The sequence below is a fragment of the Pecten maximus genome, chromosome 12 (genome assembly GCF_902652985.1).
Source record: "Pecten maximus chromosome 12, xPecMax1.1, whole genome shotgun sequence".
Taxonomy (NCBI): domain Eukaryota; kingdom Metazoa; phylum Mollusca; class Bivalvia; order Pectinida; family Pectinidae; genus Pecten; species Pecten maximus.
Window position 1 is genome coordinate 16221180 of NC_047026.1, and position 14377 is coordinate 16235556.

Here is a 14377-nt window from a genome sequence, read left to right on the forward strand (position 1 = left end):
CTGATATGGTGGACCCTATAGTGTCAGATTAGAGAGGTTATTATGACGGATTCTGTGAGGCTATAGTGTGTCAGATTAGAGAGGTTATTATGACGGATTCTGTGAGCCCTAAAGAGTGTCAAATTAGAGAGGTTATTCTGACTGATATGGTGAGCCCTAAAGAGTGTCAAATTAGAGAGGTTATTCTGACTGATATGGTGAGCCCTATAGAGTGTCAAATTAGAGAGGTTATTATGACTGATATGGTGAGCCCTATAGAGTGTCAAATTAGAGAGGTTATTATGACTGATATGGTGAGCCCTATAGTGTGTCAGATTAGAGAGGTTATTATGACTGATTTCGTGACTCTATAGTGTGTCAGATTAGAGAGGTTATTATGACTGATATGGTGAGCCCTATAGAGTGTCAGATTAGAGAGGTTATTATGACTGATATGGTGAGCCCTATAGTGTGTCAGATTAGAGAGGTTATTATGACTGATATGGTGAGGCTATAGTGTGTCAGATTAGAGAGGTTATTATGACTGATATGACGGGCCCTATAGTGTGTCAGATTAGAGAGGTTATTATGACTGATTTCGTGACTCTATAGTGTGTCAGATTAGAGAGGTTATTATGACTGATATGGTGAGCCCTATAGTGTGTCAGATTAGAGAGGTTATTATGACTGATTTCATGACTCTATAGTGTGTCAGATTAGAGAGGTTAATATGACTGATATGGTGAGGCTATAGTGTGTCGGATTAGAGAGGTTATTCTGACTGATATGGTGAGGCTATAGTGTGTCAGATTAGAGAGGTTATTATGACTGATATGGTGAGACCTATAGAGTGTCAGATTAGAGAGGTTATTATGACTGATATGGTGAGGCTATAGTGTGTCAGATTAGAGAGGTTATTATGACTGATATGGTGAGACCTATAGAGTGTCAGATTAGAGTTATTATGACTGATATGGTGAGGCTATAGTGTGTCAGATTAGAGAGGTTTATCTGACCATATCTTTTGTCCCAGGTATCAGATTAGAGAGGTTATTCTGACTGATATGGTGGACCCTATAGTGTCAGATTAGAGAGGTTATTATGACTGATATGACGGGCCCTATAGAATGTCAGATTAGACAAGTTTCACTGTTGTAATCCTACATATATTATTATACGTACCCTGTAGTTGGGCGATTGTTTTTTCAAACTCAGCCACAACACACCTGTGTAACAAAAGTTGATAATATAATGTCTAACCCAACTCTCAAGAAAATAATCAGACAAATTCTATTGTTTTCTTCATTATGTTTTTTTTAAGTATCTTACAATTACTTTTTGGAAACAAGAATTACATAACATAATGATGATTTAATGGTACTTTAATCAAGGAGTTGCCTTTAGTTCAATAAAATAAATATTTGATTTCTCCAGATTGGTGTGGTTTGCTGAATTCATATAAAGACATATTTACTAGAATATCTGATGATGATTATATATTCCTAAGAACCACACTTTATATCATATTTCATACCTCATGTCATGATTGGCTTGTTTTAAGCTCTTGCACTGATCCTCGAGACGAGATAAATTCTTCTCTCGGTCAGCAAGTTTTCGACTCCATTCTCTTTCTTTATTGAGAAGCTTGGCTTGGAATTCCAAGTCCAGGTCCTGTTTTAGTTTATTCCACTCCGACTGTGAGTACTTTAGCACCTGTCAGAACATAAAACAAGAAATACAGAATATCACAAGATTTTAACTGTCTCATCCAAGATAGCGTCTGTGACCTTCGACCCCACACCACTAAAACTAATAGTAAAACTAGTGTCAGTAGAAATCATATCTTAAGGAGTTACTGAACAAAACATTCAAGTCTACCCAGCTGTATAGACTAGTACAGCATCAACATGCCTGTAAGTAATCTTAAGATGGCTACCAGTACTTTTAGATCCACTCTAAGACATCGTCTATACAAACCACAGACACTGTCATCCAACAAACCCAACGATGCCAGCAACTAAACTCTTTTTTTCTCTCTGAAAGCAAAGAAAACCTACGACTACTTCTACAAGTATTAAATCACACATCATATAACCTGTAATTAAAAAACACCTTGTCAAACTCTCAGTTCATATTCTTAAATAACATATAGCAGAAAATCATACCATATACCACAAAATTAACATCACACACTGGTCATGCAAATTATTGTGAATTGAAACTTTAATATGATTTCAAAATGTCAGTCTTTATAGTCCTGATCTAGAAATAGACTTATTTTATTTTAACTAATAATTGAAAAGTAAAACCTCAGTTTAACATCAACAGCATTTAACAACATCCTTAAAATATCAAATATGATTCAGACTTCGAAATTACTTTTTTTTTTCTCTTCATACCTTAGTTTTAATCATTTTTTTTTTTCCTTTTTACAATAATGCAATTTCATTCAGAAAACGTTACACATTGTCAGACATGATCACTTGATTTCATACTTCCTCTACAGAACTAGCACAAAGGTTGTTTATCAATCAGCTCCTTGAAGTATACCTGTACTGAAATGTTAATACATCTCAATGTTACCATTGACCAAGTATAAACCATGCAGTCAAATAGTACGACTACCAGATATGGTATATTGTGTTAATTGAGTCTATACATTTCTGTCAATAGGGGATGATTACAGTAATGACTCAGCCAACAGATGTCATGCGCTTGGCACGAAAATTAAAGCTAGCATGAACCCTGAACAATCTTTGCAAAAACACTTATTTTCTACACCAAGAAACCCCCTTCCTCCTTCCCAAATGCCTCAATCCTTAGCCACTCGGGCTAAGATTGAGTTGATTCTGGATATATGTGTATCCAGTTACAAGATTCCCATCAGTCCTCTATCAGCAGGTATGTTGAGTTGCTCAGTGTAGGAAATATGTATTTTTGAGAGAAAAAAAACTTGCTGTTGGCCTTCCTCAAGAGGACATGGCTGCCATTTAAGTTACCAGAGTTAAAGAGTGGTTAGTCAACATAAAGACTTCACTGCATTGATAATTATATATACTTCATTATTTAATATAATGCTTTAAAGTTCCTCCAAAGCTCAGATGTACAACCTTCTGAAAAACAACAAATTTTGTGGTGTCTTTAATTTCAGGGTTTGATATATTCTGTAAAACAACAAAATTTTGTGGTCTTTTTAATTTCAGGGTTAGATTTCCTGTAAAAGAATAAACTGCTATGGTGTATCTAATTTCAGGGTTTGATTTTCTGTAAAACAGTAATTTTTTGTGGTGTATTTAATTTCAGGATTTGATATATTTTGTAAAACAACAAAATTTTGTGGTCTTTTTAATTTCAGGGTTTGATTTTCTGTAAAAGAATAAACTGTTATGGTGTATTTAATTTCAGGGTTTGATATTTTGTAAAACCACAAATTTTTGTGGTCTTTTTGATTTCAGGGTTTGATTTTCTGTAAAAGAATAAACTGTTGTGGTGTATTTAATTTCAGGGTTTGATATTTTGTAAAACAACAAATTTTTGTGGTGTATCTAATTTCAGATGTGGTGTATCTAATTTCGGGGTAGATATTCTGTGAAAACAACAAACTTTTGTGGTGCTTTTAATTCCAGGGTTAGATTTTCTGTAAAATAACAAACAGTTGTGGTGTAATTAATTTCAGGGTTTGATATTCTGTAAAACAATATTTTTTGTAGTGGATTTATATTCATGTTCTCAATTTATTTATTCACTTTGCATTAATTAGTAAGAACAATAGTGTTAGTACCAAAAAGGAAGTTGTTATAGATCTGTCAATGAAAACAAAACAAGGAAATTTTATCACAAGTAAAATCAAACTGTACAATATCTGAATTTTATACTTAATTTGTGCAAAATACATGTAATGAGAAAATCTTAAGTCTTTCTTTCAAGGGTTGAAATCTGTAATCAAAAGAACAGCATACGAAGCTTGAAGACATGATCTGGATCAAGCTCTAGGAAGCATCTTTGTTTAAAACCATGTGACACTAATCTATTTCTTGTGCGCAAAGCATATTTCTCTCTCTTTGATGTAAACAAACCTGGATGATTAATTAATATGGCTGTTGTTACACAATAATTAATGTTAATTACAGATGTAACCATTTCTGTTTACATTATATGATCAATCCATTGATTACACAGTCTAGTGTTATAATCCACTGATTACAATTCTGTATTTTAACACAAGACATATACAGTCTAGTATTTAGATACATATTATCAGTAAAATAATATCTTTAATTAAATATATATTAATTATCAAAATATATATATCATATAGAATCACCCCAACAGAGTTATCATGATTGTTCAGATATCATAACTTTTGATACATACAACCTAACTTAACATGACTTTGGTTTGGTTTGGTTTATTTTGTCCTTTTCATAGGCAGGGTCATTAAAGGACGTGCCAGGTTTTATAGGTGGAGGAAAGCCGGAGTATCAGGCAACTGCCCCACATGGGATTTCGAACTCGCAACGCAGAGGTTGAGGGCTAGTGATAAAGTGTCATGACTTTGGGAAAACATGGTTCGTATGCTGCAATTGTATGTACAAAATGTATTAAAGTACTGTACTGTACACAATAATTCTGATTATACCAGTAATACAAACAATATTAAAACTGATTCAAAATTGAGGGGGGAAATTTGAATTAACAATGTTTATTTTTGTTTGTTTAGCTGGGTTTATAGCCCCTGTGAACAGACAGGTTCATTTTGAGGCTGGGTCTCCTTGTAGTAGTTAGTGACTACCTCACTTAACAACACATGGAAGGCCCGTCGCATGCCTTGTAGAGCAACCGGGGTAAAGTGTCTTGCTCTAGGACACACCAGAACAGACCGGTCAGTTTCTCACCTTCCCGAAAAACACAAACTGACATGTGAAGTGAGCGTCGAACCACGCGCCTGAGATCTTCATCTTGAGGTTATGTGGCCGGAGCACTAACCGACTGAGCTAACATACATGTCCCATGCCTCGAATCCCCCCTCCAGAATTAACAAGTTTGTCCCTATATCAATATTATTGTATTTCAAATGTATAAAAGTGAAATTTTTATGAAACAAATGCTTCAACAAACTGTGAGTGAAATGTGATGAAAATAGTAAATCAACATGTGATATATCAGAAAATATACCTTGATACTCCTGTGAAATTCTAGTTCTTGTTTTCATTTACCAAATTCAGATATTTCTCAAATGTATGTGGTAAAGGACATTTACTAGACTTAAAGTATTTATGGTGTATTTTGTAAAATATAGAATTATCAACAAAATTACATTACTACTATAGAATTGTCAATAAAAGTATATTACACCTAAATTATCAATGTTTATCATAATTATTATTCATTAAAATGTATTTACAGTTGTTTAAAGAATTTTTTCAATTTTGCTTCAAAATGCAGCTTGAAAGATTTGTGAAAATGTTTGCACTCAAACAGTTCATTTCCAACCCGAATTTTTATTATTGAACTTGTGTACCGACATGTCTATTCCAACCATAAACATTGGGTTTTGTTTGATTCAGATAATAAGATTTATAAACTTATTTTTAAAGAAATTTATGCCACATTTAACTGTAGGTAACAAGATTCTTAGGAACTGAACACATCTGATGAAATCTATGGTTATTTATTGATTTTTTTTTTGTTTTTTTTGAGAAATGTGGACCAATCTCTCAAAATATTTACAAAAATACAACTTAAACACCAGAACACCAGTAATTTTCAACCTTCACCAATCCAGGGACTTCATGTTAGCATGTCACTTGTACAGTTGATACATATAATTATATAGGGTCAAGATCACAATCAGTCCAGGGCATATACAACAGTAGCAGAGAATTTAGATTCATGCACATCACATTTTGAAATCCAACGGCAGACATTACACAAGGTCAATGCATTCTTTAAAGGTAGAATTGAAATAAATGAACAATTTGTAAAATGAACTGACTTTTCATTTTAAATAATTTGTTTTATTTTCAATCTGTTTTTTCTTACATCAACACTACAGTCTGTAAGGGTTTAAAATAAACTTTTATAATGTCATTAAGATGTACCTTTAAGATTTTTAACCTTAATCCAGACAGTCCATGCTGATGACCTTGACCCATTTTAACAATATTGTTTTATCTGAGAATTTTAACCTTGACCCAGACAGTCCATGCTGATGACCTTGACCCATTTTAACAATACTGTTTTATCTGAGAATTTTAACCTTGACCCAGACAGTCCATGCTGATGACCTTGACCCATTTTAACAATACTGTTTTATCTGAGAATTTCAACCTTGACCCAGACAATCCAGGCTGATGACCTTGATCAGACAGTCCAGGTTGATGATCTTGACCCACTTTATTAACACTGCTTGATCTGATAATTTTGACCTTGACCCCAATAGCCTGGCTGACATTAAATCGCTCAAGATTTATATAACTATCGCTATAAATGATCTTTTCATTTTTTTCATTTTTTTTTTCATTCAGTACACATACATATATTAAAATTGTTCACTGAAGTAATGTGACAGTAAGGGTGGGTGTTAGGGAGTTACGAGGGATACAAGGATTGTGTTGGACTCAATGTCAATGGCATTGAGGAGATGGAGAGTTAACGGGAGCCTTAGAGCTGGATCCAATGGGACTCCAATGGGACTCCAGCTAAACGATTTGCAGTTAGAAGCATCATCACACAGAATGTGCCGTAACACCGGTATAACATACTCTACCTGTAAACTGTTTTCCTGCGGGGAACAACGATGTGAGAACATTTACATAAAGCTGACAATGTCTTGGAGTATCAGAGTTCAGAAACCCATGCTGACATTTTAACAGAGAGACTTTCAAAACTGGTTCTTCCTGCATGTTATTTTCATATTAAAGGATCATGGAGAACTTTAAGCTTCAGTTTTGGCCATAAACAGTCTTAAGATTGTTGATGGACCTTAAAACAGTATCAGGGACAAAATCCGCTTTATATATATAAAGAAATGAAAACAAGTTCAAGATTTTAAACATTAACAAACAACATAAGACAACAGCTTTTACCACAAAAATTAAGAACAATAAGTTCATGACAATATCTCATTGTTAATACAGATGAATAAAAAATTGTATTACCAAAAATGGAATTGTCTAACATGCAAGTTTCCATAATACAAGTGTATGCATATAGATATTGATTTGTCTGAAGGAATGCTATTTAGAATTATTGACTGGCTTTAATGTTGAATCTTTTAAATGAAGTTGAAATACAAGTTCAATTTCTGTTTTTTTCAAATTGAATTGATCGTAAAATAGTTTAGACTGCTTTTTTAACAATACACTATCAAACGTGTATTTTTTGTCTAGATTATAATGCTATATAGGTTTATATTATACTTACTTGGACAAGTTGTACCACTGACTCCGTGTTCTCCATCTTGTAACCACTTCGATCCCCATCCCCATCACTCTGTAACAATAAACCAATAACATAGATTTATTTCCAGATTTATCTACAAAAAATTCCCAGCTTCACTGCATTATATATTAAAACACTATTAACTCTACATGTAGTCATTTTTAATTTTAAAAAACTCATATTGTTGATGTTCTATATTAAAATGATTATGGGTGATAGTTTACACTGGGATGGTTGAAGAGCAGACTAAATAAGAAGTGATGTTCTGTCATTTCTTCAGATATCAAAACTTCATTTGATATTGGGGATTCAGTCAAATTATCACAAAATCCAGGAAATGAAGCCATAACTTGAACTATGACCTATTTGGTGATTATATGAAAGATTGCTCCTCTAGTTGTTTAAACTTTCAATCAATCAAAAATACAGTCATCTGACAACTTCTTACAAACATGGCTGTCAAACAGCTCAGAATTCTCACAAACATGGATTTCAGACAACTTCTCAACATACATGGCTGTCGAATAACTTCTCACAAACAAGGATTTCTCACAACTTCTCACAAACATGGTTAAACTCTCACACACACATAATTTTGTCAGACAACTGCTCAAAAATATGGATGATGGTTAACCTCTCACATGTTAAGTTGCTAGATAAATTCTCATAAACATGGTTGTCAATCATCTTCTCGATATTGAAATATGAATTGTCAACAACTCCTCAACATTGAGAAAAGACAAGACAGATTGGATATAAATAGCTATATGTAGCTTATTCAGTACCTAAACTACAAGCTAAATCTACAATACAAAATGATGATTCTACACTGCAATGTTGGAGTATATACTTTGTGGGTGCATATTATTAGATCTGATTACATTTTTTATACATAATTTGTGTAAACTAAAGGAAATTTGAAGGTATGAAATCAGATGGACAACAAAAACTTCCTAAAACAAACCATTAATTTCTATCCCTTTAAACTATATACCATAATTTACTGGCCCAGGGGGCTAGTGCACTGAAAAAGAACAAAAGTGGAAGTTGAACTTATCCCCCGATAAGACAACTGAGCAAGAGTTAAAATTTTGGCCGCCATCTTGGACTAGACTAGGTGGACAGTCCAATCTACATCAATAATTTATGACTGAAATGTTTTATAATGAAAATTATTCAATGCATTGTTTATTCCATTCAGATCTTCTGACAACAAATTACAGATGTCAGCATTTCTGTGATATTGAACACTGTATCATAGAAAAGTTGTCTATTCTAGAATCTGTGCAGATCTCACCTCCCATGCAAATGGAACCTCCCGGTAATGTCATCTCACCTCCCACCCAAGTGGAATCTCCCAGTAATGTCATCTCACCTTCCACCCAAGTGGAATCTCCCGGTAATGTCATACCACCTCCCATCCAAGTGGAACCTCCCAGTAATGTCATACCACCTCCCATCCAAGTGGAACCTCCCAGTAATGTCATACCACACACATCCAAGTGGAATATCCCAGTAATGGCATACCACCTCCCATCCAAGTGGAACCTCCAAGTAATGTCATCCCACCTCTCATCCAAGTGGAATATCCCAGTAATGGCATACCACCTCCCATCCAAGTGGAACCTCCAAGTAATGTCATCCCACTTCCCATCTAAGTGGAACCTCCCAGTAATGTCATACCACCTCCCACCCAAGTGGAACCTCTCGGTAATGTCATATAATGTCAGATGAAACACACACTCCCCCCTCCTCCCAGTTCCTCTGGTAGGGGACTTATAATATAAGCAGTGAGTGAACAGTAAACAGGTATATCATATTCAGGAAGGTGAGAATGATAATTTACACGCGGGTAAAAAAGACCACCCATATAGCTCTGTACTCTGAAACACTATATCAGGCTCTACAGTAACTTTGAAATCACAGGACAATTTTTTGTTCACAGGACAACTTAATCTGTCACTTTCAGTCAGCCTTATGTTGCTAAATCTGGTAACATCTGGTTTTACTGCGTACATACAGGAGTTAGGGGTTGTGGGGATATATTTAATGTTGGTGTGTATCTATAGATCAATCATTATCAGCCAGGATAATATATAATATACATTTTTATGTCAAATTTGTCCACCGAATATGAAATTATATGCCAAAAACAGAAACTTTTTTTCTTTTATGTGGGTCAAAATGTAGTCCAATTTAGTGAGCTATTTTTGGTACGTGACACACTGCGTCACGGAGAGATGAACTCATGCCCTTAGGTGGAAAGTTCCAGTGACAATTACCTATATAGTATAAGGGTAGGGTTATAGAGCCTGGACAAGATGCAGTGTTGAATGATGACTGGACCGATACAAAACTATAGTACCCTCCCCTCCCCAATACTGACTACAATACATGTAAAAGTTAATTTAATTGTGATCTGAGTCTGTGATAACTACACCAGCCATATACAAGTTAATTAACATTAAATCATTATCAACAATTACTGATTACAACATGATTGTCATGTACATTTAGTAAATTTGTAGGTATATAAGTACAATATCTACTTTCTGTCATTTTTTGAAACAATTGAAAATACAGTAGATTCAGAAATTCACTTAACTATTATGAGAGATACCATTTAATTTCTGTCAGTTCTTTCACCTAATTTTATACTTTATCTACTGTTTTATTCCATGCTTAGATAAAAGAGTAAAGCAAACTAAAAATAGAACTGCTTAGATGGCAGCATCCCACTTAAATTTGCCTGTTACACTGATTAGCAATACTCTGAACCATGAGGGCAGTATAACCAGTAACCTAAGTATCTAAACACCTAATATATCACAACAGGAACTACCTGTAATCAGTTTCAGTATCGACTATGATAATTACTCCTTGTTAGCTCCACAAAAGTACACAAAACCCTCAATATTTCACATGGATGTGTAACTAAATTCTATAGTGAAGGATTGGAGATTGTTGAAAATTTACATTTCTTATACTATTTCCTACAATAAGCTTGTTTCAGTAGCGAACTCCTCTCCACAGTGATCAAGTTAATCTACAAATGTGACAGAAAATAGAGTGAAACTGTGGTAGAAAGAAAAAGTAGAAATATGTTTATGAAACATGTATGTCCCTACTCCCACTTTGATGACAATGGAGATTTACGTTAAATTCATCCAATGTCCAAAATAAATTTTAAAGTGGGCGGGAATAATGAATCCTAGTTCTTTTCTATGTGACGTCTCCTCTGTGGGTTAAACACTTACAATGTCCTCACACGATTTTGTTGATGCTGAACCTCCCATCACACACATCACCTTGACAACTTATCCGGAAGTAAATGTTAGGATCCGAGTAAAACTGCTCGTGATCAGTCCACAATCACATCAAATCATACTGATATCTATCACTTATCCATGATTAAATTTGACAATCTTTTACTGTATCCAGTGAAACATAAAATTTGATACACATCTCGGTTAATGAGGTTGTGTCAGGAACAATTCAATTACATACGTAGAAATAAAACACTGTCCCTAGGACAGTAATGACAGGAAGTTACAAAGTGCATGATCATACGCATTAATACACCATCGTAAAAATAGAATATATAATTCAAGATTCATGCTGTACATAAGTACCAAATCTCCATTCATATGTGTACCCAAACCTCCGTTCCATACACGCGTGTACAGCCACCGTACTCACATGTACATCAAATAGCCATGAGTGTTCAGTAACAATAAGCTTACATGCAGCCAAGTTAAAATGTAACATAACGTAAAAAACCTGGTCATGCCTGTTTTCTTCGTTTCTCAAATTTAATCTTCTTGTCAGCTGGTGTTTTGCGCTGCATTTCCCAGGATTTCCCAGCACAATTCTCACTTCTTTCAACCCCATGTAACATACTGAAGAAATTGATTTTCTACTTGAGACTTTACGGGATATATTTCATCAGATACTCTTCAGGTGATTTGAACACGTATGTGATCCTACGACTTCCCTATCCTGAACAGTAGTAGGATTCTGGGTATACATTATGAGGAATTGCCTGAAGCATTTTACTGATTTCCACTAGTGACGTAATTATTGATTACAGGATCATCTCAGATAGTCTGCTATACTGCAATGCATAAACAATACCGTCACGAAAACCTCACACACCAACTAATGCCCATCAGTCAGAAATCAATATCTAGATATCAAGGGGTCTCAATATCTCTCTATACATATCAATATATCACTTTAAGGACAAACATTTCAGTTCAATCTACTGTAAATATCTACACCAAGGGGTCAATGTCACAGTCCTGGAGTCAATATCTACACCCAGGAGTCAAGATCACAGTCCCGGTGTCAATATCTACACCCAGGGTTCAATATCACAGTCTTGGTGTCAATATCTACACCCAGGGGTCAATATCGCAGTTTTGGTGTCAATATCTACACCCAGGGGTCAATATCTACACCCAGGAGTCAATATCACAGTCTTGGGGTCAATATCTACACCCAGGGGTCAATATCAGAGTCCTGGAGTCAATATCTACACCCAGGGGTCAATATCACAGTCTTGGTGTCAATATCTACACCCAGGGGTCAATATCACAGTCCTGGAGTCAATATCTACACCCAGGGGTCAATATCTACACCCAGGGGTCAATATCTATATCCAGGGGTCAATATCTACATCCAGGGGTCAATATCTACATCCAGGGGTCAATATCACAGTCTTGGTGTCGATATCTACACCAAGGGTTCAATATCTACATCCAGGGGTCAATATCTACACCCAGGGGTCAATATCACAGTCTTGGTATCAATATCTACACCCAGGGGTCAATATCTACACCCAGGGGTCAATATCACAGTCTTGCATGGTGTTAATATCTACATCCAGGGGTCAATGACACAGTCCTGGAGTCAATATCTACACCCAGAGGTCAATATCTACACCAAGGGGTCAATATCTACTACCAGGGATCAATATCACAGTCCTGGAGTCAATATCTACACCCAGGGGTCAATATCGCAGTTTTGGTGTCAATATCTACACCCAGGGGTCAATATCTACACCCAGGAGTCAATATCACAGTCTTGGGGTCAATATCTACACCCAGGGGTCAATATCAGAGTCCTGGAGTCAATATCTACACCCAGGGGTCAATATCACAGTCTTGGTGTCAATATCTACACCCAGGGGTCAATATCACAGTCCTGGAGTCAATATCTACACCCAGGGGTCAATATCTACATCCAGGGGTCAATATCTACACCCAGGGGTCAATATCTATATCCAGGGGTCAATATCTACATCCAGGGGTCAATATCTACATCCAGGGGTCAATATCACAGTCTTGGTGTCGATATCTACACCAAGGGTTCAATATCTACATCCAGGGGTCAATATCTACACCCAGGGGTCAATATCACAGTCTTGGTATCAATATCTACACCCAGGGGTCAATATCTACACCCAGGGGTCAATATCACAGTCTTGCATGGTGTTAATATCTACATCCAGGGGTCAATGACACAGTCCTGGAGTCAATATCTACACCCAGAGGTCAATATCTACACCAAGGGGTCAATATCTACTACCAGGGATCAATATCACAGTCCTGGAGTCAATATCTACACCCAGGGGTCAATATCTACACCCAGGGGTAAATATCTACACTCACGGGTCAATATCTACACCCAGGGGTCAATATCACAGTCCTGGTGTCAATATCTTCACCCAGGGGTCAATATCTACACCCAGGGGTTAATATCACAGTCTTGGTGTCAATATCTACACCCAGGGATCAATATCTACATCCAGGGGTCAATATCTACACCCAGGAGTCAATATCACAGTCTTGGAGTCAATATCTACACCCAGGGGTCAATTTCGCAGTCTTGGTGTCAATATCTACACCCAGGGGTCAATATCACAGTCCTGGAGTCAATATCTACACCCAAGGGTCAATATCACAGTCCTGGAGTCAATATCTACACCCAGGGGTCAATATTACAGTCTTGGTGTCAATATCTACACCCAGGGGTCAATAGCTCAATCCTGGTGTCAATATCTACACCCAGGGGTCAATATCACAGTCCTGGAGTCAATATCTACACACAGGGATCAATATCACAGTCCTGGAGTCAATATCTACACCCAGGGGTCAATATCATAGTCCTGGAGTCAATATCTACACCAAGGGGTCAATATCACAGTCTTGGAGTCAATATCTACACCCAGGGGTCAATATCACAGTCCTGGAGTCAATATCTACACCCAGGGGTCAATATCACAGTCTTGGTGTCAATATCTACACCCAGGGGTCAATATCACAGTCCTGGAGTCAATATCTACACCCAGGGATCAATATCTACACCCAGGGGTCAATATCTACACCCAGGGATCAATATCACAGTCCTGGAGTCAATATCTACACCCAGGGGTCAATATCACAGTCCTGGAGTCAATATCTACACCCACGGGTCAATATCACAGTCCTGGAGTCAATATCTACACCCAGGGGTCAATATCACAGTCCTGGTGTCAATATCTACACCCAGGGATCAATATCTACACCCAGGAGTCAATATCTACACCCAGGGGTCAATATCACAGTCCTGGTGTCAATATCTACACCCAGAGGTCAATATCACAGTCTTGGTGTCAATATCTACACCCAGGGGTCAATATCTACACCCAGGGGTCAATGTCCCAGTCCTGGAGTCAATATCTACACCTTGGGGTCAATATCACAGTCCTGGAGTCAATATCTACACCCAGGGGTCAATATCTCAATCCTGGTGTCAATATCTACACCTTTGGGTCAATATCACAGTCGTGGTTGCAAGTTTGCAAACACAGGAATACAATTTTTTGTTTTATTTTATTCATCAATGGATATATTATTATGGATAATGAAGAAAAAAATATTGCAAACTATCAAGTTTGCACTGTTTATTGTAT

The 14377-nt window shown here is 36.3% G+C and overlaps 1 protein-coding gene across 5 annotated transcripts in view; it reads right to left on the minus strand.

Annotated features, from left to right (window-relative positions):
• The window catches only part of LOC117339355 (transforming acidic coiled-coil-containing protein 3-like), a 55962-nt gene that overhangs the window by 10206 nt on the left and 31379 nt on the right, over nucleotides 1-14377 (minus strand). For 3 of the 5 annotated variants that reach the window (XM_033900895.1, XM_033900898.1, XM_033900896.1), the window contains 4 exons: nucleotides 7405-7473; nucleotides 6749-6763; nucleotides 1514-1692; nucleotides 1162-1205 (listed from right to left, as the gene is read on the minus strand). In XM_033900895.1, the coding sequence (XP_033756786.1) occupies nucleotides 1162-1205; nucleotides 1514-1692; nucleotides 6749-6763; nucleotides 7405-7473 (307 nt within the window). The remainder of the gene's footprint in view (nucleotides 1-1161; nucleotides 1206-1513; nucleotides 1693-6748; nucleotides 6764-7404; nucleotides 7474-14377) is intronic. The other 2 variants (XM_033900897.1, XM_033900899.1) reach the window with 1 other exon arrangement.